General features: G+C 46.8%; 2 protein-coding genes across 2 annotated transcripts in view; both read left to right on the plus strand.

Annotated features, from left to right (window-relative positions):
- Window positions 1-1715, plus strand: part of LOC147010434 (zonadhesin-like) — a 41240-nt gene extending 39525 nt beyond the window's left edge. The window contains exon 37 of the mRNA XM_085860359.1: window positions 1515-1715. Coding sequence (XP_085716485.1) covers window positions 1515-1715 — 201 coding nt within the window. The remainder of the gene's footprint in view (window positions 1-1514) is intronic.
- A 19414-nt stretch (window positions 1716-21129) lies between these two features.
- LOC147010435 (IgGFc-binding protein-like) lies at window positions 21130-27112 on the plus strand. Its single transcript, XM_085860360.1, has 10 exons — window positions 21130-21233; window positions 21481-21758; window positions 21952-22151; window positions 22297-22444; window positions 22702-22826; window positions 23727-24066; window positions 24257-24456; window positions 24602-24749; window positions 25007-25131; window positions 26912-27112. The coding sequence occupies exons 1-10, from the start codon at window positions 21130-21132 to the stop codon at window positions 27110-27112; spliced, it is 1869 nt and encodes a 622-aa protein (XP_085716486.1).
- Window positions 27113-27430: the final 318 nt, after the last annotated feature.

The raw sequence follows: 27430 nt of genomic DNA on the forward strand, positions 1-27430 counted from the left end.
GATGCAAATTGTCTTCTTCGACAGTAAGAGATTCAAGGTAGAGTCCAATTCTTATCTGTCTCTCCTTATGCTGACACCTAATTGTTCTTCTTCGTTGTCAATTTGAGTATTCTCACTGGGATGTTTCTCATGTGCACGTGTTTGCTTTGCACACAGCTGAACGGAGTGGCCACAACCATGCCATACGAGTATATCAATGGGTCAGATTCAATGCAAGTGAAGATCTGGGGCCGCTTCCGTCACCTGAGCACCGCATTAGGTCTGGAAGTGTTTTACGACGGACATCATTACGTAGGCGTACGCCTGTCCAGCTCCTACAAAGCACAAGTCTGTGGTCTCTGTGGGAACATGGATGACGAAAGGAGGAATGACTTTCAAATGCCCAATGGTACCATGGCCAATGATCCAGCATCCTTTGGGAACAGCTGGAAAATTTATCACCAAGACGACAGGTACATGTCTGAAATATAGCTCGGGTTGACGCTCACGGTTGTTGTTCACGTTCTTGCATTTGCCTCCCCAAAAAGAAAACGGTTAAGTTTGTTGCCACCGAGCGGCCAATGGAATTCCACTGCTTGCATTTTATTGTCACATTCATTTTGACCTTTTTGCTTGCCTTGAAACTGAGCACTGCAGCAAAATAGAAAAGACAAGCACAAAACGTTCGTTCAGGCCGTTTTTCCCCTTTCCATCCACAGCAGCGTCGATGACGATGGCAGCACACTCAATCTGAATGAAACACTGGTGGAAAGAGCAAGCAGAAACGACACGTGTGGTTTCTTGCTGCTCAACGATGGACCGTTCGCCTCTTGCCACGCTCATCGAAACCCAGAAGAATTCTTCGATGACTGCACGTTTGAGGTTGTCGTCAGGGAAATGGAGCAGGAAGCACTGTGTGATGCTCTCGAGTCTTACTATGCGACATGCTTGGCTGCCGGAATAGCTTTGTCGACCTGGAGGACACCCACATTCTGCCGTAAGATGTCTTTGACTGCCATTTCAAGAATTGTTTACCTCCTCTCTATTTATTGTCTCTTAATGCAATGGTTCTGGTCCTTTCACGACGACAAACAACGACAGCATCATATTTTGACAAACCACATTTATTTTCTCTTCCTTTGTTTCTTTAAGCGATGAGAATTAATGCAGCATTCCTTTTTCCTTCGCAGCTCTTTTGTGTCCAGCGGGAAGCAACTACACGACCTGCGCTCCTGCCTCTTTTCCCTCTTGCTCTGAACCCGATGTGGTCGAAAAGCACACAGGCTCATGCGTTGAGGGCTGTGTTTGTGACAATGGCCTTGTGTGGGACGTGAACCAGTGTGTGAGGCCTGCAGACTGTGGCTGCCTGCGTGGTTCCCACTACCATGAAGTAAGAATCACGATTGGCGAAGTCCAAAACACACCGGACACACGTGTTGATTGTTTTTACGTCTTGCGTTGCCATGCCGGACACGTGATTAAACTGTAAGTATGTGACATTTAAATGACTCATGCTGTGGGGTGTGTTCCCATAGGTTGGAGAATCATTCGTCAGTGACAACTGCAGTGAAAAGTGCAGCTGCAGACAGGGTGGATCCATCAGCTGTGTTCCCCAGGACTGCGACTTGGTGCTCAACGAGTGCCGCGGCGACGAAGAGGGTATCTTGGGTTGCTATCCAAAACGTGAGGCGCCACATAGTCGACCAATGGTCGGCAGCTGGACATCAGCATTCTAGGCGGGGCTGTGCAATTTTATTTTTCTGCAATGGATCCTGTTTTACTGTGGCGTTCTTGAATGCAACATCCCCTTCTTTCCATCGCACAGTAATCTCCGTGATGGGGGAAATTACTTGACCTCGTCGCAAATTATTCAGATTTAATCAATTACATTTGTCAGCTCAAAAGTCATTGTGCAAACGTGTCATTCTAACTGTCAAAAGAAAGAAAGCTAAGACCGGATATCTTTCCAACAGCGGAATGTACTGGCTGGGGAGATCCTCACTACATCAGCTTTGATGGGAAGAGATTCAACTTCCAAGGAACATCCACATACGTCATGGCTCAGGTGAGATAAATGGCTGTTTCCGAACCATGGAGGATGTTGAGTGATATTGCATGAGAGTAATAGGCAACAGTGACGTTGCGCTGCTCCTGCATTCGATGGATGTTAGAAAATGAGTTACTTGGGCCAGCCATTGGATTGAGCTTGTTTTGTTTGTATGCAATTGCAGCTTTGCGACGAATCACAGTGGAGGGTGCTGGTATCAAATGAGCATCGCAAAAACAACAAGGTTTCCTACACTCGGGAAGTCATCACCGAAGTCTATGGGATGCAAATTGTCTTCTTCGACAGTAAGAGATTCAAGGTAGAGTCCAATTCTTATCTGTCTCTCCTTATGCTGACACCTAATTGTTCTTCTTCGTTGTCAATTTGAGTATTCTCACTGGGATGTTTCTCATGTGCACGTGTTTGCTTTGCACACAGCTGAACGGAGTGGCCACAACCATGCCATACGAGTATATCAATGGGTCAGATTCAATGCAAGTGAAGATCTGGGGCCGCTTCCGTCACCTGAGCACCGCATTAGGTCTGGAAGTGTTTTACGACGGACATCATTACGTAGGCGTACGCCTGTCCAGCTCCTACAAAGCACAAGTCTGTGGTCTCTGTGGGAACATGGATGACGAAAGGAGGAATGACTTTCAAATGCCCAATGGTACCATGGCCAATGATCCAGCATCCTTTGGGAACAGCTGGAAAATTTATCACCAAGACGACAGGTACATGTCTGAAATATAGCTCGGGTTGACGCTCACGGTTGTTGTTCACGTTCTTGCATTTGCCTCCCCAAAAAGAAAACGGTTAAGTTTGTTGCCACCGAGCGGCCAATGGAATTCCACTGCTTGCATTTTATTGTCACATTCATTTTGACCTTTTTGCTTGCCTTGAAACTGAGCACTGCAGCAAAATAGAAAAGACAAGCACAAAACGTTCGTTCAGGCCGTTTTTTTCCCCTTTCCATCCACAGCAGCGTCGATGACGATGGCAGCACACTCAATCTGAATGAAACACTGGTGGAAAGAGCAAGCAGAAACGACACGTGTGGTTTCTTGCTGCTCAACGATGGACCGTTCGCCTCTTGTCACGCTCATCGAAACCCAGAAGAATTCTTCGATGACTGCACGTTTGAGGTTGTCGTCAGGGAAATGGAGCAGGAAGCACTGTGTGATGCTCTCGAGTCTTACTATGCGACATGCTTGGCTGCCGGAATAGCTTTGTCGACCTGGAGGACACCCACATTCTGCCGTAAGATGTCTTTGACTGCCATTTCAAGAATTGTTTACCTCCTCTCTATTTATTGTCTCTTAATGCAATGGTTCTGGTCCTTTCACGACGACAAACAACGACAGCATCATATTTTGACAAACCACATTTATTTTCTCTTCCTTTGTTTCTTTAAGCGATGAGAATTAATGCAGCATTCCTTTTTCCTTCGCAGCTCTTTTGTGTCCAGCGGGAAGCAACTACACGACCTGCGCTCCTGCCTCTTTTCCCTCTTGCTCTGAACCCGATGTGGTCGAAAAGCACACAGGCTCATGCGTTGAGGGCTGTGTTTGTGAAAATGGCCTTGTGTGGGACGTGAACCAGTGTGTAAGGCCTGCAGACTGTGGCTGCCTGCGTGGTTCCCACTACTATGAAGTAAGAATCACGATTGGCGAAGTCCAAAACACACCGGACACACGTGTTGATTGTTTTTACGCCTTGCGTTGCCATGCCGGACACGTGATTAAACTGTAAGTATGTGACATTTAAATGACTCATGCTGTGGGGTGTGTTCCCATAGGTTGGAGAATCATTCGTCAGTGACAACTGCAGTGAAAAGTGCAGCTGCAGACAGGGTGGATCCATCAGCTGTGTTCCCCAGGACTGCGACTTGGTGCTCAACGAGTGCCGCCCCGACGAAGAGGGTATCTTGGGTTGCTATCCAAAACGTGAGGCGCTACATAGTCGACCATTGGTCGGCAGCTGGACATCAGCATTCTAGGCGGGGCTGTGCAATTTTATTTTTCTACAATGGTTCGTGTTTTACTGTGGCGTTCTTGAATGCAACATCCCCTTCTTTCCATCGCACAGTAATCTCCGTGACGGGGCAAATTACTTGACCTCGTCGCAAATTATTCAGATTTAATCATTTAGATTTGTCAGCTCAAAAGTCATTGTGCAAACGTGTCATTCTAACTGTCAAAAGAAAGAAAGCTAAGACCGGATATCTTTCCAACAGCGGAATGTACTGGCTGGGGAGATCCTCACTACATCAGCTTTGATGGGAAGAGATTCAACTTCCAAGGAACATCCACATACGTCATGGCTCAGGTGAGATAAATGGCTGTTTCCGAACCATGGAGGATGTTGAGTGATATTGCATGAGAGTAATAGGCAACAGTGACGTTGCGCTGCTCCTGCATTCGATGGATGTTAGAAAATGAGTTACTTGGGCCAGCCATTGGATTGAGCTTGTTTTGTTTGTATGCAATTGCAGCTTTGCGACGAATCACAGTGGAGGGTGCTGGTATCAAATGAGCATCGCAAAAACAACAAGGTTTCCTACACTCGGGAAGTCATCACCGAAGTCTATGGGATGCAAATTGTCTTCTTCGACAGTAAGAGATTCAAGGTAGAGTCCAATTCTTATCTGTCTCTCCTTATGCTGACACCTAATTGTTCTTCTTCGTTGTCAATTTGAGTATTCTCACTGGGATGTTTCTCATGTGCACGTGTTTGCTTTGCACACAGCTGAACGGAGTGGCCACAACCATGCCATACGAGTATATCAATGGGTCAGATTCAATGCAAGTGAAGATCTGGGGCCGCTTCCGTCACCTGAGCACCGCATTAGGTCTGGAAGTGTTTTACGACGGACATCATTACGTAGGCGTACGCCTGTCCAGCTCCTACAAAGCACAAGTCTGTGGTCTCTGTGGGAACATGGATGACGAAAGGAGGAATGACTTTCAAATGCCCAATGGTACCATGGCCAATGATCCAGCATCCTTTGGGAACAGCTGGAAAATTTATCACCAAGACGACAGGTACATGTCTGAAATATAGCTCGGGTTGACGCTCACGGTTGTTGTTCACGTTCTTGCATTTGCCTCCCCAAAAAGAAAACGGTTAAGTTTGTTGCCACCGAGCGGCCAATGAAATTCCACTGCTTGCATTTTATTGTCACATTCATTTTGACCTTTTTGCTTGCCTTGAAACTGAGCACTGCAGCAAAATAGAAAAGACAAGCACAAAACGTTCGTTCAGGCCGTTTTTTTCCCCTTTCCATCCACAGCAGCGTCGATGACGATGGCAGCACACTCAATCTGAATGAAACACTGGTGGAAAGAGCAAGCAGAAACGACACGTGTGGTTTCTTGCTGCTCAACGATGGACCGTTCGCCTCTTGTCATGCTCATCGAAACCCAGAAGAATTCTTCGATGACTGCACGTTTGAGGTTGTCGTCAGGGAAATGGAGCAGGAAGCACTGTGTGATGCTCTCGAGTCTTACTATGCGACATGCTTGGCTGCCAGAATAGCTTTGTCGACCTGGAGGACACCCATATTCTGCCGTAAGATGTCTTTGACTGCCATTTCAAGAATTGTTTACCTCCTCTCTATTTATTGTCTCTTAATGCAATGGTTCTGGTCCTTTCACGACGACAAACGACAGCATCATATTTTGACAAACCACATTTATTTTCTCTTCCTTTGTTTCTTTAAGCGATGAGAATTAATGCAGCATTCCTTTTTCCTTCGCAGCTCTTTTGTGTCCAGCGGGAAGCAACTACACGACCTGCGCTCCTGCCTCTTTTCCCTCTTGCTCTGAACCCGATGTGGTCGAAAAGCACACAGGCTCATGCGTTGAGGGCTGTGTTTGTGACAATGGCCTTGTGTGGGACGTGAACCAGTGTGTGAGGCCTGCAGACTGTGGCTGCCTGCGTGGTTCCCACTACCATGAAGTAAGAATCACGATTGGCGAAGTCCAAAACACACCGGACACACGTGTTGATTGTTTTTACGTCTTGCGTTGCCATGCCGGACACGTGATTAAACTGTAAGTATGTGACATTTAAATGACTCATGCTGTGGGGTGTGTTCCCATAGGTTGGAGAATCATTCGTCAGTGACAACTGCAGTGAAAAGTGCAGCTGCAGACAGGGTGGATCCATCAGCTGTGTTCCCCAGGACTGCGACTTGGTGCTCAATGAGTGCCGCGGCGACGAAGAGGGTATCTTGGGTTGCTATCCAAAACGTGAGGCGCCACATAGTCGACCAATGGTCGGCAGCTGGACATCAGCATTCTAGGCGGGGCTGTGCAATTTTATTTTTCTGCAATGGATCCTGTTTTACTGTGGCGTTCTTGAATGCAACATCCCCTTCTTTCCATCGCACAGTAATCTCCGTGATGGGGGAAATTACTTGACCTCGTCGCAAATTATTCAGATTTAATCAATTACATTTGTCAGCTCAAAAGTCATTGTGCAAACGTGTCATTCTAACTGTCAAAAGAAAGAAAGCTAAGACCGGATATCTTTCCAACAGCGGAATGTACTGGCTGGGGAGATCCTCACTACATCAGCTTTGATGGGAAGAGATTCAACTTCCAAGGAACATCCACATACGTCATGGCTCAGGTGAGATAAATGGCTGTTTCCGAACCATGGAGGATGTTGAGTGATATTGCATGAGAGTAATAGGCAACAGTGACGTTGCGCTGCTCCTGCATTCGATGGATGTTAGAAAATGAGTTACTTGGGCCAGCCATTGGATTGAGCTTGTTTTGTTTGTATGCAATTGCAGCTTTGCGACGAATCACAGTGGAGGGTGCTGGTATCAAATGAGCATCGCAAAAACAACAAGGTTTCCTACACTCGGGAAGTCATCACCGAAGTCTATGGGATGCAAATTGTCTTCTTCGACAGTAAGAGATTCAAGGTAGAGTCCAATTCTTATCTGTCTCTCCTTATGCTGACACCTAATTGTTCTTCTTCGTTGTCAATTTGAGTATTCTCACTGGGATGTTTCTCATGTGCACGTGTTTGCTTTGCACACAGCTGAACGGAGTGGCCACAACCATGCCATACGAGTATATCAATGGGTCAGATTCAATGCAAGTGAAGATCTGGGGCCGCTTCCGTCACCTGAGCACCGCATTAGGTCTGGAAGTGTTTTACGACGGACATCATTACGTAGGCGTACGCCTGTCCAGCTCCTACAAAGCACAAGTCTGTGGTCTCTGTGGGAACATGGATGACGAAAGGAAGAATGACTTTCAAATGCCCAATGGTACCATGGCCAATGATCCAGCATCCTTTGGGAACAGCTGGAAAATTTATCACCAAGACGACAGGTACATGTCTGAAATATAGCTCGGGTTGACGCTCACGGTTGTTGTTCACGTTCTTGCATTTGCCTCCCCAAAAAGAAAACGGTTAAGTTTGTTGCCACCGAGCGGCCAATGGAATTCCACTGCTTGCATTTTATTGTCACATTCATTTTGACCTTTTTGCTTGCCTTGAAACTGAGCACTGCAGCAAAATAGAAAAGACAAGCACAAAACGTTCGTTCAGGCCGTTTTTTTCCCCTTTCCATCCACAGCAGCGTCGATGACGATGGCAGCACACTCAATCTGAATGAAACACTGGTGGAAAGAGCAAGCAGAAACGACACGTGTGGTTTCTTGCTGCTCAACGATGGACCGTTCGCCTCTTGCCACGCTCATCGAAACCCAGAAGAATTCTTCGATGACTGCACGTTTGAGGTTGTCGTCAGGGAAATGGAGCAGGAAGCACTGTGTGATGCTCTCGAGTCTTACTATGCGACATGCTTGGCTGCCGGAATAGCTTTGTCGACCTGGAGGACACCCACATTCTGCCGTAAGATGTCTTTGACTGCCATTTCAAGAATTGTTTACCTCCTCTCTATTTATTGTCTCTTAATGCAATGGTTCTGGTCCTTTCACGACGACAAACAACGACAGCATCATATTTTGACAAACCCCATTTATTTTCTCTTCCTTTGTTTCTTTAAGCGATGAGAATTAATGCAGCATTCCTTTTTCCTTCGCAGCTCTTTTGTGTCCAGCGGGAAGCAACTACACGACCTGCGCTCCTGCCTCTTTTCCCTCTTGCTCTGAACCCGATGTGGTCGAAAAGCACACAGGCTCATGCGTTGAGGGCTGTGTTTGTGACAATGGCCTTGTGTGGGACGTGAACCAGTGTGTGAGGCCTGCAGACTGTGGCTGCCTGCGTGGTTCCCACTACCATGAAGTAAGAATCACGATTGGCGAAGTCCAAAACACACCGGACACACGTGTTGATTGTTTTTACGCCTTGCGTTGCCATGCCGGACACGTGATTAAACTGTAAGTATGTGACATTTAAATGACTCATGCTGTGGGGTGTGTTCCCATAGGTTGGAGAATCATTCGTCAGTGACAACTGCAGTGAAAAGTGCAGCTGCAGACAGGGTGGATCCATCAGCTGTGTTCCCCAGGACTGCGACTTGGTGCTCAACGAGTGCCGCGCCGACGAAGAGGGTATCTTGGGTTGCTATCCAAAACGTGAGGCGCTACATAGTCGACCATTGGTCGGCAGCTGGACATCAGCATTCTAGGCGGGGCTGTGCAATTTTATTTTTCTACAATGGTTCGTGTTTTACTGTGGCGTTCTTGAATGCAACATCCCCTTCTTTCCATCGCACAGTAATCTCCGTGACGGGGCAAATTACTTGACCTCGTCGCAAATTATTCAGATTTAATCATTTAGATTTGTCAGCTCAAAAGTCATTGTGCAAACGTGTCATTCTAACTGTCAAAAGAAAGAAAGCTAAGACCGGATATCTTTCCAACAGCGGAATGTACTGGCTGGGGAGATCCTCACTACATCAGCTTTGATGGGAAGAGATTCAACTTCCAAGGAACATCCACATACGTCATGGCTCAGGTGAGATAAATGGCTGTTTCCGAACCATGGAGGATGTTGAGTGATATTGCATGAGAGTAATAGGCAACAGTGACGTTGCGCTGCTCCTGCATTCGATGGATGTTAGAAAATGAGTTACTTGGGCCAGCCATTGGATTGAGCTTGTTTTGTTTGTATGCAATTGCAGCTTTGCGACGAATCACAGTGGAGGGTGCTGGTATCAAATGAGCATCGCAAAAACAACAAGGTTTCCTACACTCGGGAAGTCATCACCGAAGTCTATGGGATGCAAATTGTCTTCTTCGACAGTAAGAGATTCAAGGTAGAGTCCAATTCTTATCTGTCTCTCCTTATGCTGACACCTAATTGTTCTTCTTCGTTGTCAATTTGAGTATTCTCACTGGGATGTTTCTCATGTGCACGTGTTTGCTTTGCACACAGCTGAACGGAGTGGCCACAACCATGCCATACGAGTATATCAATGGGTCAGATTCAATGCAAGTGAAGATCTGGGGCCGCTTCCGTCACCTGAGCACCGCATTAGGTCTGGAAGTGTTTTACGACGGACATCATTACGTAGGCGTACGCCTGTCCAGCTCCTACAAAGCACAAGTCTGTGGTCTCTGTGGGAACATGGATGACGAAAGGAGGAATGACTTTCAAATGCCCAATGGTACCATGGCCAATGATCCAGCATCCTTTGGGAACAGCTGGAAAATTTATCACCAAGACGACAGGTACATGTCTGAAATATAGCTCGGGTTGACGCTCACGGTTGTTGTTCACGTTCTTGCATTTGCCTCCCCAAAAAGAAAACGGTTAAGTTTGTTGCCACCGAGCGGCCAATGAAATTCCACTGCTTGCATTTTATTGTCACATTCATTTTGACCTTTTTGCTTGCCTTGAAACTGAGCACTGCAGCAAAATAGAAAAGACAAGCACAAAACGTTCGTTCAGGCCGTTTTTTCCCCTTTCCATCCACAGCAGCGTCGATGACGATGGCAGCACACTCAATCTGAATGAAACACTGGTGGAAATAGCAAGCAGAAACGACACGTGTGGTTTCTTGCTGCTCAACGATGGACCGTTCGCCTCTTGTCACGCTCATCGAAACCCAGAAGAATTCTTCGATGACTGCACGTTTGAGGTTGTCGTCAGGGAAATGGAGCAGGAAGCACTGTGTGATGCTCTCGAGTCTTACTATGCGACATGCTTGGCTGCCGGAATAGCTTTGTCGACCTGGAGGACACCCACATTCTGCCGTAAGATGTCTTTGACTGCCATTTCAAGAATTGTTTACCTCCTCTCTATTTATTGTCTCTTAATGCAATGGTTCTGGTCCTTTCACGACGACAAACAACGACAGCATCATATTTTGACAAACCACATTTATTTTCTCTTCCTTTGTTTCTTTAAGCGATGAGAATTAATGCAGCATTCCTTTTTCCTTCGCAGCTCTTTTGTGTCCAGCGGGAAGCAACTACACGACCTGCGCTCCTGCCTCTTTTCCCTCTTGCTCTGAACCCGATGTGGTCGAAAAGCACACAGGCTCATGCGTTGAGGGCTGTGTTTGTGACAATGGCCTTGTGTGGGACGTGAACCAGTGTGTGAGGCCTGCAGACTGTGGCTGCCTGCGTGGTTCCCACTACCATGAAGTAAGAATCACGATTGGCGAAGTCCAAAACACACCGGACACACGTGTTGATTGTTTTTACGTCTTGCGTTGCCATGCCGGACACGTGATTAAACTGTAAGTATGTGACATTTAAATGACTCATGCTGTGGGGTGTGTTCCCATAGGTTGGAGAATCATTCGTCAGTGACAACTGCAGTGAAAAGTGCAGCTGCAGACAGGGTGGATCCATCAGCTGTGTTCCCCAGGACTGCGACTTGGTGCTCAACGAGTGCCGCCCCGACGAAGAGGGTATCTTGGGTTGCTATCCAAAACGTGAGGCGCTACATAGTCGACCATTGGTCGGCAGCTGGACATCAGCATTCTAGGCGGGGCTGTGCAATTTTATTTTTCTACAATGGTTCGTGTTTTACTGTGGCGTTCTTGAATGCAACATCCCCTTCTTTCCATCGCACAGTAATCTCCGTGACGGGGCAAATTACTTGACCTCGTCGCAAATTATTCAGATTTAATCATTTAGATTTGTCAGCTCAAAAGTCATTGTGCAAACGTGTCATTCTAACTGTCAAAAGAAAGAAAGCTAAGACCGGATATCTTTCCAACAGCGGAATGTACTGGCTGGGGAGATCCTCACTACATCAGCTTTGATGGGAAGAGATTCAACTTCCAAGGAACATCCACATACGTCATGGCTCAGGTGAGATAAATGGCTGTTTCCGAACCATGGAGGATGTTGAGTGATATTGCATGAGAGTAATAGGCAACAGTGACGTTGCGCTGCTCCTGCATTCGATGGATGTTAGAAAATGAGTTACTTGGGCCAGCCATTGGATTGAGCTTGTTTTGTTTGTATGCAATTGCAGCTTTGCGACGAATCACAGTGGAGGGTGCTGGTATCAAATGAGCATCGCAAAAACAACAAGGTTTCCTACACTCGGGAAGTCATCACCGAAGTCTATGGGATGCAAATTGTCTTCTTCGACAGTAAGAGATTCAAGGTAGAGTCCAATTCTTATCTGTCTCTCCTTATGCTGACACCTAATTGTTCTTCTTCGTTGTCAATTTGAGTATTCTCACTGGGATGTTTCTCATGTGCACGTGTTTGCTTTGCACACAGCTGAACGGAGTGGCCACAACCATGCCATACGAGTATATCAATGGGTCAGATTCAATGCAAGTGAAGATCTGGGGCCGCTTCCGTCACCTGAGCACCGCATTAGGTCTGGAAGTGTTTTACGACGGACATCATTACGTAGGCGTACGCCTGTCCAGCTCCTACAAAGCACAAGTCTGTGGTCTCTGTGGGAACATGGATGACGAAAGGAAGAATGACTTTCAAATGCCCAATGGTACCATGGCCAATGATCCAGCATCCTTTGGGAACAGCTGGAAAATTTATCACCAAGACGACAGGTACATGTCTGAAATATAGCTCGGGTTGACGCTCACGGTTGTTGTTCACATTCTTGCATTTGCCTCCCCAAAAAGAAAACGGTTAAATTTGTTGCCACCAAGCGGCCAATGGAATTCCACTGCTTGCATTTTATTGTCACATTCATTTTGACCTTTTTGCTTGCCTTGAAACTGAGCACTGCAGCAAAATAGAAAAGAGAAGCACAAAACGTTCGTTCAGGCCGTTTTTTTCCCCTTTCCATCCACAGCAGCGTCGACGACGATGGCAGCACACTCACTCTGAATGAAACACTGGTGGAAAGAGCAAGCAGAAACGACACGTGTGGTTTCTTGCTGCTCAACGATGGACCGTTCGCCTCTTGCCACGCTCATCGAAACCCAGAAGAATTCTTCGATGACTGCACGTTTGAGGTTGTCGTCAGGGAAATGGAGCAGGAAGCACTGTGTGATGCTCTCGAGTCTTACTATGCGACATGCTTGGCTGCCGGAATAGCTTTGTCGACCTGGAGGACACCCACATTCTGCCGTAAGATGTCTTTGACTGCCATTTCAAGAATTGTTTACCTCCTCTCTATTTATTGTCTCTTAATGCAATGGTTCTGGTCCTTTCACGACGACAAACAACGACAGCATCATATTTTGACAAACCCCATTTATTTTCTCTTCCTTTGTTTCTTTAAGCGATGAGAATTAATGCAGCATTCCTTTTTCCTTCGCAGCTCTTTTGTGTCCAGCGGGAAGCAACTACACGACCTGCGCTCCTGCCTCTTTTCCCTCTTGCTCTGAACCCGATGTGGTCGAAAAGCACACAGGCTCATGCGTTGAGGGCTGTGTTTGTGAAAATGGCCTTGTGTGGGACGTGAACCAGTGTGTAAGGCCTGCAGACTGTGGCTGCCTGCGTGGTTCCCACTACTATGAAGTAAGAATCACGATTGGCGAAGTCCAAAACACACCGGACACACGTGTTGATTGTTTTTACGCCTTGCGTTGCCATGCCGGACACGTGATTAAACTGTAAGTATGTGACATTTAAATGACTCATGCTGTGGGGTGTGTTCCCATAGGTTGGAGAATCATTCGTCAGTGACAACTGCAGTGAAAAGTGCAGCTGCAGACAGGGTGGATCCATCAGCTGTGTTCCCCAGGACTGCGACTTGGTGCTCAACGAGTGCCGCGCCGACGAAGAGGGTATCTTGGGTTGCTATCCAAAACGTGAGGCGCTACATAGTCGACCATTGGTCGGCAGCTGGACATCAGCATTCTAGGCGGGGCTGTGCAATTTTATTTTTCTACAATGGTTCGTGTTTTACTGTGGCGTTCTTGAATGCAACATCCCCTTCTTTCCATCGCACAGTAATCTCCGTGACGGGGCAAATTACTTGACCTCGTCGCAAATTATTCAGATTTAATCATTTAGATTTGTCAGCTCAAAAGTCATTGTGCAAACGTGTCATTCTAACTGTCAAAAGAAAGAAAGCTAAGACCGGATATCTTTCCAACAGCGGAATGTACTGGCTGGGGAGATCCTCACTACATCAGCTTTGATGGGAAGAGATTCAACTTCCAAGGAACATCCACATACGTCATGGCTCAGGTGAGATAAATGGCTGTTTCCGAACCATGGAGGATGTTGAGTGATATTGCATGAGAGTAATAGGCAACAGTGACGTTGCGCTGCTCCTGCATTCGATGGATGTTAGAAAATGAGTTACTTGGGCCAGCCATTGGATTGAGCTTGTTTTGTTTGTATGCTATTGCAGCTTTGCGACGAATCACAGTGGAGGGTGCTGGTATCAAATGAGCATCGCAAAAACAACAAGGTTTCCTACACTCGGGAAGTCATCACCGAAGTCTATGGGATGCAAATTGTCTTCTTCGACAGTAAGAGATTCAAGGTAGAGTCCAATTCTTATCTGTCTCTCCTTATGCTGACACCTAATTGTTCTTCTTCGTTGTCAATTTGAGTATTCTCACTGGGATGTTTCTCATGTGCACGTGTTTGCTTTGCACACAGCTGAACGGAGTGGCCACAACCATGCCATACGAGTATATCAATGGGTCAGATTCAATGCAAGTGAAGATCTGGGGCCGCTTCCGTCACCTGAGCACCGCATTAGGTCTGGAAGTGTTTTACGACGGACATCATTACGTAGGCGTACGCCTGTCCAGCTCCTACAAAGCACAAGTCTGTGGTCTCTGTGGGAACATGGATGACGAAAGGAAGAATGACTTTCAAATGCCCAATGGTACCATGGCCAATGATCCAGCATCCTTTGGGAACAGCTGGAAAATTTATCACCAAGACGACAGGTACATGTCTGAAATATAGCTCGGGTTGACGCTCACGGTTGTTGTTCACATTCTTGCATTTGCCTCCCCAAAAAGAAAACGGTTAAATTTGTTGCCACCAAGCGGCCAATGGAATTCCACTGCTTGCATTTTATTGTCACATTCATTTTGACCTTTTTGCTTGCCTTGAAACTGAGCACTGCAGCAAAATAGAAAAGAGAAGCACAAAACGTTCGTTCAGGCCGTTTTTTTCCGCTTTCCATCCACAGCAGCGTCGACGACGATGGCAGCACACTCACTCTGAATGAAACACTGGTGGAAAGAGCAAGCAGAAACGACACGTGTGGTTTCTTGCTGCTCAACGATGGACCGTTCGCCTCTTGCCACGCTCATCGAAACCCAGAAGAATTCTTCGATGACTGCTCTTTTGAGGTTGTCGTCAGGGAAATGGAGCAGGAAGCACTGTGTGATGCTCTCGAGTCTTACTATGCGACATGCTTGGCTGCCGGAATAGCTTTGTCGACCTGGAGGACACCCACATTCTGCCGTAAGATGTCTTTGACTGCCATTTCAAGAATTGTTTACCTCCTCTCTATTTATTGTCTCTTAATGCAATGGTTCTGGTCCTTTCACGACGACAAACAACGACAGCATCATATTTTGACAAACCCCATTTATTTTCTCTTCCTTTGTTTCTTTAAGCGATGAGAATTAATGCAGCATTCCTTTTTCCTTCGCAGCTCTTTTGTGTCCAGCGGGAAGCAACTCCACGACCTGCGCTCCTGCCTCTTTTCCCTCTTGCTCTGAACCCGATGTGGTCGAAAAGCACACAGGCTCATGCGTTGAGGGCTGTGTTTGTGAAAATGGCCTTGTGTGGGACGTGAACCAGTGTGTAAGGCCTGCAGACTGTGGCTGCCTGCGTGGTTCGCACTACTATGAAGTAAGAATCACGATTGGCGAAGTCCAAAACACACCGGACACACGTGTTGATTGTTTTTACGCCTTGCGTTGCCATGCCGGACACGTGATTAAACTGTAAGTATGTGACATTTAAATGACTCATGCTGTGGGGTGTGTTCCCATAGGTTGGAGAATCATTCGTCAGTGACAACTGCAGTGAAAAGTGCAGCTGCAGACAGGGTGGATCCATCAGCTGTGTTCCCCAGGACTGCGACTTGGTGCTCAACGAGTGCCGCCCCGACGAAGAGGGTATCTTGGGTTGCTATCCAAAACGTGAGGCGCTACATAGTCGACCATTGGTCGGCAGCTGGACATCAGCATTCTAGGCGGGGCTGTGCAATTTTATTTTTCTACAATGGTTCGTGTTTTACTGTGGCGTTCTTGAATGCAACATCCCCTTCTTTCCATCGCACAGTAATCTCCGTGACGGGGCAAATTACTTGACCTCGTCGCAAATTATTCAGATTTAATCATTTAGATTTGTCAGCTCAAAAGTCATTGTGCAAACGTGTCATTCTAACTGTCAAAAGAAAGAAAGCTCAGACCGGATATCTTTCCAACAGCGGAATGTACTGGCTGGGGAGATCCTCACTACATCAGCTTTGATGGGAAGAGATTCAACTTCCAAGGAACATCCACATACGTCATGGCTCAGGTGAGATAAATGGCTGTTTCCGAACCATGGAGGATGTTGAGTGATATTGCATGAGAGTAATAGGCAACAGTGACGTTGCGCTGCTCCTGCATTCGATGGATGTTAGAAAATGAGTTACTTGGGCCAGCCATTGGATTGAGCTTGTTTTGTTTGTATGCTATTGCAGCTTTGCGACGAATCACAGTGGAGGGTGCTGGTATCAAATGAGCATCGCAAAAACAACAAGGTTTCCTACACTCGGGAAGTCATCACCGAAGTCTATGGGATGCAAATTGTCTTCTTCGACAGTAAGAGATTCAAGGTAGAGTCCAATTCTTATCTGTCTCTCCTTATGCTGACACCTAATTGTTCTTCTTCGTTGTCAATTTGAGTATTCTCACTGGGATGTTTCTCATGTGCACGTGTTTGCTTTGCACACAGCTGAACGGAGTGGCCACAACCATGCCATACGAGTATATCAATGGGTCAGATTCAATGCAAGTGAAGATCTGGGGCCGCTTCCGTCACCTGAGCACCGCATTAGGTCTGGAAGTGTTTTACGACGGACATCATTACGTAGGCGTACGCCTGTCCAGCTCCTACAAAGCACAAGTCTGTGGTCTCTGTGGGAACATGGATGACGAAAGGAGGAATGACTTTCAAATGCCCAATGGTACCATGGCCAATGATCCAGCATCCTTTGGGAACAGCTGGAAAATTTATCACCAAGACGACAGGTACATGTCTGAAATATAGCTCGGGTTGACGCTCACGGTTGTTGTTCACGTTCTTGCATTTGCCTCCCCAAAAAGAAAACGGTTAAGTTTGTTGCCACCGAGCGGCCAATGGAATTCCACTGCTTGCATTTTATTGTCACATTCATTTTGACCTTTTTGCTTGCCTTGAAACTGAGCACTGCAGCAAAATAGAAAAGACAAGCACAAAACGTTCGTTCAGGCCGTTTTTTTCCCCTTTCCATCCACAGCAGCGTCGATGACGATGGCAGCACACTCAATCTGAATGAAACACTGGTGGAAATAGCAAGCAGAAACGACACGTGTGGTTTCTTGCTGCTCAACGATGGACCGTTCGCCTCTTGTCACGCTCATCGAAACCCAGAAGAATTCTTCGATGACTGCACGTTTGAGGTTGTCGTCAGGGAAATGGAGCAGGAAGCACTGTGTGATGCTCTCGAGTCTTACTATGCGACATGCTTGGCTGCCGGAATAGCTTTGTCGACCTGGAGGACACCCACATTCTGCCGTAAGATGTCTTTGACTGCCATTTCAAGAATTGTTTACCTCCTCTCTATTTATTGTCTCTTAATGCAATGGTTCTGGTCCTTTCACGACGACAAACAACGACAGCATCATATTTTGACAAACCCCATTTATTTTCTCTTCCTTTGTTTCTTTAAGCGATGAGAATTAATGCAGCATTCCTTTTTCCTTCGCAGCTCTTTTGTGTCCAGCGGGAAGCAACTCCACGACCTGCGCTCCTGCCTCTTTTCCCTCTTGCTCTGAACCCGATGTGGTCGAAAAGCACACAGGCTCATGCGTTGAGGGCTGTGTTTGTGAAAATGGCCTTGTGTGGGACGTGAACCAGTGTGTAAGGCCTGCAGACTGTGGCTGCCTGCGTGGTTCCCACTACTATGAAGTAAGAATCACGATTGGCGAAGTCCAAAACACACCGGACACACGTGTTGATTGTTTTTACGCCTTGCGTTGCCATGCCGGACACGTGATTAAACTGTAAGTATGTGACATTTAAATGACTCATGCTGTGGGGTGTGTTCCCATAGGTTGGAGAATCATTCGTCAGTGACAACTGCAGTGAAAAGTGCAGCTGCAGACAGGGTGGATCCATCAGCTGTGTTCCCCAGGACTGCGACTTGGTGCTCAACGAGTGCCGCGACGACGAAGAGGGTATCTTGGGTTGCTATCCAAAACGTGAGGCGCTACATAGTCGACCATTGGTCGGCAGCTGGACATCAGCATTCTAGGCGGGGCTGTGCAATTTTATTTTTCTACAATGGTTCGTGTTTTACTGTGGCGTTCTTGAATGCAACATCCCCTTCTTTCCATCGCACAGTAATCTCCGTGACGGGGCAAATTACTTGACCTCGTCGCAAATTATTCAGATTTAATCATTTAGATTTGTCAGCTCAAAAGTCATTGTGCAAACGTGTCATTCTAACTGTCAAAAGAAAGAAAGCTCAGACCGGATATCTTTCCAACAGCGGAATGTACTGGCTGGGGAGATCCTCACTACATCAGCTTTGATGGGAAGAGATTCAACTTCCAAGGAACATCCACATACGTCATGGCTCAGGTGAGATAAATGGCTGTTTCCGAACCATGGAGGATGTTGAGTGATATTGCATGAGAGTAATAGGCAACAGTGACGTTGCGCTGCTCCTGCATTCGATGGATGTTAGAAAATGAGTTACTTGGGCCAGCCATTGGATTGAGCTTGTTTTGTTTGTATGCAATTGCAGCTTTGCGACGAATCACAGTGGAGGGTGCTGGTATCAAATGAGCATCGCAAAAACAACAAGGTTTCCTACACTCGGGAAGTCATCACCGAAGTCTATGGGATGCAAATTGTCTTCTTCGACAGTAAGAGATTCAAGGTAGAGTCCAATTCTTATCTGTCTCTCCTTATGCTGACACCTAATTGTTCTTCTTCGTTGTCAATTTGAGTATTCTCACTGGGATGTATCTCATGTGCACGTGTTTGCTTTGCACACAGCTGAACGGAGTGGCCACAACCATGCCATACGAGTATATCAATGGGTCAGATTCAATGCAAGTGAAGATCTGGGGCCGCTTCCGTCACCTGAGCACCGCATTAGGTCTGGAAGTGTTTTACGACGGACATCATTACGTAGGCGTACGCCTGTCCAGCTCCTACAAAGCACAAGTCTGTGGTCTCTGTGGGAACATGGATGACGAAAGGAGGAATGACTTTCAAATGCCCAATGGTACCATGGCCAATGATCCAGCATCCTTTGGGAACAGCTGGAAAATTTATCACCAAGACGACAGGTACATGTCTGAAATATAGCTCGGGTTGACGCTCACGGTTGTTGTTCACGTTCTTGCATTTGCCTCCCCAAAAAGAAAACGGTTAAGTTTGTTGCCACCGAGCAGCCAATGGAATTCCACTGCTTGCATTTTATTGTCACATTCATTTTGACCTTTTTGCTTGCCTTGAAACTGAGCACTGCAGCAAAATAGAAAAGACAAGCACAAAACGTTCGTTCAGGCCGTTTTTTTCCCCTTTCCATCCACAGCAGCGTCGATGACGATGGCAGCACACTCAATCTGAATGAAACACTGGTGGAAATAGCAAGCAGAAACGACACGTGTGGTTTCTTGCTGCTCAACGATGGACCGTTCGCCTCTTGTCACGCTCATCGAAACCCAGAAGAATTCTTCGATGACTGCACGTTTGAGGTTGTCGTCAGGGAAATGGAGCAGGAAGCACTGTGTGATGCTCTCGAGTCTTACTATGCGACATGCTTGGCTGCCGGAATAGCTTTGTCGACCTGGAGGACACCCATATTCTGCCGTAAGATGTCTTTGACTGCCATTTCAAGAATTGTTTACCTCCTCTCTATTTATTGTCTCTTAATGCAATGGTTCTGGTCCTTTCACGACGACAAACGACAGCATCATATTTGGACAAACCACATTTATTTTCTCTTCCTTTGTTTCTTTAAGCGATGAGAATTAATGCAGCATTCCTTTTTCCTTCGCAGCTCTTTTGTGTCCAGCGGGAAGCAACTACACGACCTGCGCTCCTGCCTCTTTTCCCTCTTGCTCTGAACCCGATGTGGTCGAAAAGCACACAGGCTCATGCGTTGAGGGCTGTGTTTGTGACAATGGCCTTGTGTGGGACGTGAACCAGTGTGTGAGGCCTGCAGACTGTGGCTGCCTGCGTGGTTCCCACTACTATGAAGTAAGAATCACGATTGGCGAAGTCTAAAACACACCGGACACACGTGTTGATTGTTTTTACGCCTTGCGTTGCCATGCCGGACACGTGATTAAACTGTAAGTATGTGACATTTAAATGACTCATGCTGTGGGGTGTGTTCCCATAGGTTGGAGAATCATTCGTCAGTGACAACTGCAGTGAAAAGTGCAGCTGCAGACAGGGTGGATCCATCAGCTGTGTTCCCCAGGACTGCGACTTGGTGCTCAACGAGTGCCGCGCCGACGAAGAGGGTATCTTGGGTTGCTATCCAAAACGTGAGGCGCTACATAGTCGACCATTGGTCGGCAGCTGGACATCAGCATTCTAGGCGGGGCTGTGCAATTTTATTTTTCTACAATGGTTCGTGTTTTACTGTGGCGTTCTTGAATGCAACATCCCCTTCTTTCCATCGCACAGTAATCTCCGTGACGGGGCAAATTACTTGACCTCGTCGCAAATTATTCAGATTTAATCATTTAGATTTGTCAGCTCAAAAGTCATTGTGCAAACGTGTCATTCTAACTGTCAAAAGAAAGAAAGCTCAGACCGGATATCTTTCCAACAGCGGAATGTACTGGCTGGGGAGATCCTCACTACATCAGCTTTGATGGGAAGAGATTCAACTTCCAAGGAACATCCACATACGTCATGGCTCAGGTGAGATAAATGGCTGTTTCCGAACCATGGAGGATGTTGAGTGATATTGCATGAGAGTAATAGGCAACAGTGACGTTGCGCTGCTCCTGCATTCGATGGATGTTAGAAAATGAGTTACTTGGGCCAGCCATTGGATTGAGCTTGTTTTGTTTGTATGCTATTGCAGCTTTGCGACGAATCACAGTGGAGGGTGCTGGTATCAAATGAGCATCGCAAAAACAACAAGGTTTCCTACACTCGGGAAGTCATCACCGAAGTCTATGGGATGCAAATTGTCTTCTTCGACAGTAAGAGATTCAAGGTAGAGTCCAATTCTTATCTGTCTCTCCTTATGCTGACACCTAATTGTTCTTCTTCGTTGTCAATTTGAGTATTCTCACTGGGATGTTTCTCATGTGCACGTGTTTGCTTTGCACACAGCTGAACGGAGTGGCCACAACCATGCCATACGAGTATATCAATGGGTCAGATTCAATGCAAGTGAAGATCTGGGGCCGCTTCCGTCACCTGAGCACCGCATTAGGTCTGGAAGTGTTTTACGACGGACATCATTACGTAGGCGTACGCCTGTCCAGCTCCTACAAAGCACAAGTCTGTGGTCTCTGTGGGAACATGGATGACGAAAGGAGGAATGACTTTCAAATGCCCAATGGTACCATGGCCAATGATCCAGCATCCTTTGGGAACAGCTGGAAAATTTATCACCAAGACGACAGGTACATGTCTGAAATATAGCTCGGGTTGACGCTCACGGTTGTTGTTCACGTTCTTGCATTTGCCTCCCCAAAAAGAAAACGGTTAAGTTTGTTGCCACCGAGCGGCCAATGGAATTCCACTGCTTGCATTTTATTGTCACATTCATTTTGACCTTTTTGCTTGCCTTGAAACTGAGCACTGCAGCAAAATAGAAAAGACAAGCACAAAACGTTCGTTCAGGCCGTTTTTTCCCCTTTCCATCCACAGCAGCGTCGATGACGATGGCAGCACACTCAATCTGAATGAAACACTGGTGGAAATAGCAAGCAGAAACGACACGTGTGGTTTCTTGCTGCTCAACGATGGACCGTTCGCCTCTTGTCACGCTCATCGAAACCCAGAAGAATTCTTCGATGACTGCACGTTTGAGGTTGTCGTCAGGGAAATGGAGCAGGAAGCACTGTGTGATGCTCTCGAGTCTTACTATGCGACATGCTTGGCTGCCGGAATAGCTTTGTCGACCTGGAGGACACCCACATTCTGCCGTAAGATGTCTTTGACTGCCATTTCAAGAATTGTTTACCTCCTCTCTATTTATTGTCTCTTAATGCAATGGTTCTGGTCCTTTCACGACGACAAACAACGACAGCATCATATTTTGACAAACCCCATTTATTTTCTCTTCCTTTGTTTCTTTAAGCGATGAGAATTAATGCAGCATTCCTTTTTCCTTCGCAGCTCTTTTGTGTCCAGCGGGAAGCAACTCCACGACCTGCGCTCCTGCCTCTTTTCCCTCTTGCTCTGAACCCGATGTGGTCGAAAAGCACACAGGCTCATGCGTTGAGGGCTGTGTTTGTGAAAATGGCCTTGTGTGGGACGTGAACCAGTGTGTAAGGCCTGCAGACTGTGGCTGCCTGCGTGGTTCCCACTACTATGAAGTAAGAATCACGATTGGCGAAGTCCAAAACACACCGGACACACGTGTTGATTGTTTTTACGCCTTGCGTTGCCATGCCGGACACGTGATTAAACTGTAAGTATGTGACATTTAAATGACTCATGCTGTGGGGTGTGTTCCCATAGGTTGGAGAATCATTCGTCAGTGACAACTGCAGTGAAAAGTGCAGCTGCAGACAGGGTGGATCCATCAGCTGTGTTCCCCAGGACTGCGACTTGGTGCTCAACGAGTGCCGCCCCGACGAAGAGGGTATCTTGGGTTGCTATCCAAAACGTGAGGCGCTACATAGTCGACCATTGGTCGGCAGCTGGACATCAGCATTCTAGGCGGGGCTGTGCAATTTTATTTTTCTACAATGGTTCGTGTTTTACTGTGGCGTTCTTGAATGCAACATCCCCTTCTTTCCATCGCACAGTAATCTCCGTGACGGGGCAAATTACTTGACCTCGTCGCAAATTATTCAGATTTAATCATTTAGATTTGTCAGCTCAAAAGTCATTGTGCAAACGTGTCATTCTAACTGTCAAAAGAAAGAAAGCTCAGACCGGATATCTTTCCAACAGCGGAATGTACTGGCTGGGGAGATCCTCACTACATCAGCTTTGATGGGAAGAGATTCAACTTCCAAGGAACATCCACATACGTCATGGCTCAGGTGAGATAAATGGCTGTTTCCGAACCATGGAGGATGTTGAGTGATATTGCATGAGAGTAATAGGCAACAGTGACGTTGCGCTGCTCCTGCATTCGATGGATGTTAGAAAATGAGTTACTTGGGCCAGCCATTGGATTGAGCTTGTTTTGTTTGTATGCAATTGCAGCTTTGCGACGAATCACAGTGGAGGGTGCTGGTATCAAATGAGCATCGCAAAAACAACAAGGTTTCCTACACTCGGGAAGTCATCACCGAAGTCTATGGGATGCAAATTGTCTTCTTCGACAGTAAGAGATTCAAGGTAGAGTCCAATTCTTATCTGTCTCTCCTTATGCTGACACCTAATTGTTCTTCTTCGTTGTCAATTTGAGTATTCTCACTGGGATGTATCTCATGTGCACGTGTTTGCTTTGCACACAGCTGAACGGAGTGGCCACAACCATGCCATACGAGTATATCAATGGGTCAGATTCAATGCAAGTGAAGATCTGGGGCCGCTTCCGTCACCTGAGCACCGCATTAGGTCTGGAAGTGTTTTACGACGGACATCATTACGTAGGCGTACGCCTGTCCAGCTCCTACAAAGCACAAGTCTGTGGTCTCTGTGGGAACATGGATGACGAAAGGAGGAATGACTTTCAAATGCCCAATGGTACCATGGCCAATGATCCAGCATCCTTTGGGAACAGCTGGAAAATTTATCACCAAGACGACAGGTACATGTCTGAAATATAGCTCGGGTTGACGCTCACGGTTGTTGTTCACGTTCTTGCATTTGCCTCCCCAAAAAGAAAACGGTTAAGTTTGTTGCCACCGAGCAGCCAATGGAATTCCACTGCTTGCATTTTATTGTCACATTCATTTTGACCTTTTTGCTTGCCTTGAAACTGAGCACTGCAGCAAAATAGAAAAGACAAGCACAAAACGTTCGTTCAGGCCGTTTTTCCCCTTTCCATCCACAGCAGCGTCGATGACGATGGCAGCACACTCAATCTGAATGAAACACTGGTGGAAATAGCAAGCAGAAACGACACGTGTGGTTTCTTGCTGCTCAACGATGGACCGTTCGCCTCTTGTCACGCTCATCGAAACCCAGAAGAATTCTTCGATGACTGCACGTTTGAGGTTGTCGTCAGGGAAATGGAGCAGGAAGCACTGTGTGATGCTCTCGAGTCTTACTATGCGACATGCTTGGCTGCCGGAATAGCTTTGTCGACCTGGAGGACACCCATATTCTGCCGTAAGATGTCTTTGACTGCCATTTCAAGAATTGTTTACCTCCTCTCTATTTATTGTCTCTTAATGCAATGGTTCTGGTCCTTTCACGACGACAAACGACAGCATCATATTTGGACAAACCACATTTATTTTCTCTTCCTTTGTTTCTTTAAGCGATGAGAATTAATGCAGCATTCCTTTTTCCTTCGCAGCTCTTTTGTGTCCAGCGGGAAGCAACTACACGACCTGCGCTCCTGCCTCTTTTCCCTCTTGCTCTGAACCCGATGTGGTCGAAAAGCACACAGGCTCATGCGTTGAGGGCTGTGTTTGTGACAATGGCCTTGTGTGGGACGTGAACCAGTGTGTGAGGCCTGCAGACTGTGGCTGCCTGCGTGGTTCCCACTACTATGAAGTAAGAATCACGATTGGCGAAGTCTAAAACACACCGGACACACGTGTTGATTGTTTTTACGCCTTGCGTTGCCATGCCGGACACGTGATTAAACTGTAAGTATGTGACATTTAAATGACTCATGCTGTGGGGTGTGTTCCCATAGGTTGGAGAATCATTCGTCAGTGACAACTGCAGTGAAAAGTGCAGCTGCAGACAGGGTGGATCCATCAGCTGTGTTCCCCAGGACTGCGACTTGGTGCTCAACGAGTGCCGCGCCGACGAAGAGGGTATCTTGGGTTGCTATCCAAAACGTGAGGCGCTACATAGTCGACCATTGGTCGGCAGCTGGACATCAGCATTCTAGGCGGGGCTGTGCAATTTTATTTTTCTACAATGGTTCGTGTTTTACTGTGGCGTTCTTGAATGCAACATCCCCTTCTTTCCATCGCACAGTAATCTCCGTGACGGGGCAAATTACTTGACCTCGTCGCAAATTATTCAGATTTAATCATTCAGATTTGTCAGCTCAAAAGTCATTGTGCAAACGTGTCATTCTAACTGTCAAAAGAAAGAAAGCTAAGACCGGATATCTTTCCAACAGCGGAATGTACTGGCTGGGGAGATCCTCACTACATCAGCTTTGATGGGAAGAGATTCAACTTCCAAGGAACATCCACATACGTCATGGCTCAGGTGAGATAAATGGCTGTTTCCGAACCATGGAGGATGTTGAGTGATATTGCATGAGAGTAATAGGCAACAGTGACGTTGCGCTGCTCCTGCATTCGATGGATGTTAGAAAATGAGTTACTTGGGCCAGCCATTGGAATGAGCTTGTTTTGTTTGTATGCAATTGCAGCTTTGCGACGAATCACAGTGGAGGGTGCTGGTATCAAATGAGCATCGCAAAAACAACAAGGTTTCCTACACTCGGGAAGTCATCACCGAAGTCTATGGGATGCAAATTGTCTTCTTCGACAGTAAGAGATTCAAGGTAGAGTCCAATTCTTATCTGTCTCTCCTTATGCTGACACCTAATTGTTCTTCTTCGTTGTCAATTTGAGTATTCTCACTGGGATGTTTCTCATGTGCACGTGTTTGCTTTGCACACAGCTGAACGGAGTGGCCACAACCATGCCATACGAGTATATCAATGGGTCAGATTCAATGCAAGTGAAGATCTGGGGCCGCTTCCGTCACCTGAGCACCGCATTAGGTCTGGAAGTGTTTTACGACGGACATCATTACGTAGGCGTACGCCTGTCCAGCTCCTACAAAGCACAAGTCTGTGGTCTCTGTGGGAACATGGATGACGAAAGGAGGAATGACTTTCAAATGCCCAATGGTACCATGGCCAATGATCCAGCATCCTTTGGGAACAGCTGGAAAATTTATCACCAAGACGACAGGTACATGTCTGAAATATAGCTCGGGTTGACGCTCACGGTTGTTGTTCACGTTCTTGCATTTGCCTCCCCAAAAAGAAAACGGTTAAGTTTGTTGCCACCGAGCGGCCAATGGAATTCCACTGCTTGCATTTTATTGTCACATTCATTTTGACCTTTTTGCTTGCCTTGAAACTGAGCACTGCAGCAAAATAGAAAAGACAAGCACAAAACGTTCGTTCAGGCCGTTTTTTTCCCCTTTCCATCCACAGCAGCGTCGATGACGATGGCAGCACACTCAATCTGAATGAAACACTGGTGGAAATAGCAAGCAGAAACGACACGTGTGGTTTCTTGCTGCTCAACGATGGACCGTTCGCCTCTTGCCACGCTCATCGAAACCCAGAAGAATTCTTCGATGACTGCACGTTTGAGGTTGTCGTCAGGGAAATGGAGCAGGAAGCACTGTGTGATGCTCTCGAGTCTTACTATGCGACATGCTTGGCTGCCGGAATAGCTTTGTCGACCTGGAGGACACCCACATTCTGCCGTAAGATGTCTTTGACTGCCATTTCAAGAATTGTTTACCTCCTCTCTATTTATTGTCTCTTAATGCAATGGTTCTGGTCCTTTCACGACGACAAACAACGACAGCATCATATTTTGACAAACCACATTTATTTTCTCTTCCTTTGTTTCTTTAAGCGATGAGAATTAATGCAGCATTCCTTTTTCCTTCGCAGCTCTTTTGTGTCCAGCGGGAAGCAACTACACGACCTGCGCTCCTGCCTCTTTTCCCTCTTGCTCTGAACCCGATGTGGTCGAAAAGCACACAGGCTCATGCGTTGAGGGCTGTGTTTGTGACAATGGCCTTGTGTGGGACGTGAACCAGTGTGTGAGGCCTGCAGACTGTGGCTGCCTGCGTGGTTCCCACTACCATGAAGTAAGAATCACGATTGGCGAAGTCCAAAACACACCGGACACACGTGTTGATTGTTTTTACGTCTTGCGTTGCCATGCCGGACACGTGATTAAACTGTAAGTATGTGACATTTAAATGACTCATGCTGTGGGTTGTGTTCCCATAGGTTGGAGAATCATTCGTCAGTGACAACTGCAGTGAAAAGTGCAGCTGCAGACAGGGTGGATCCATCAGCTGTGTTCCCCAGGACTGCGACTTGGTGCTCAACGAGTGCCGCGGCGACGAAGAGGGTATCTTGGGTTGCTATCCAAAACGTGAGGCGCCACATAGTCGACCATTGGTCGGCAGCTGGACATCAGCATTCTAGGCGGGGCTGTGCAATTTTATTTTTCTGCAATGGATCCTGTTTTACTGTGGCGTTCTTGAATGCAACATCCCCTTCTTTCCATCGCACAGTAATCTCCGTGATGGGGGAAATTACTTGACCTCGTCGCAAATTATTCAGATTTAATCAATTACATTTGTCAGCTCAAAAGTCATTGTGCAAACGTGTCATTCTAACTGTCAAAAGAAAGAAAGCTAAGACCGGATATCTTTCCAACAGCGGAATGTACTGGCTGGGGAGATCCTCACTACATCAGCTTTGATGGGAAGAGATTCAACTTCCAAGGAACATCCACATACG

Source organism: Eptatretus burgeri, chromosome 16, assembly GCF_056783735.1.
Source record: "Eptatretus burgeri isolate ZD-2024b chromosome 16, Ebu_testis_v1, whole genome shotgun sequence".
Lineage (NCBI taxonomy): Eukaryota > Metazoa > Chordata > Myxini > Myxiniformes > Myxinidae > Eptatretus > Eptatretus burgeri.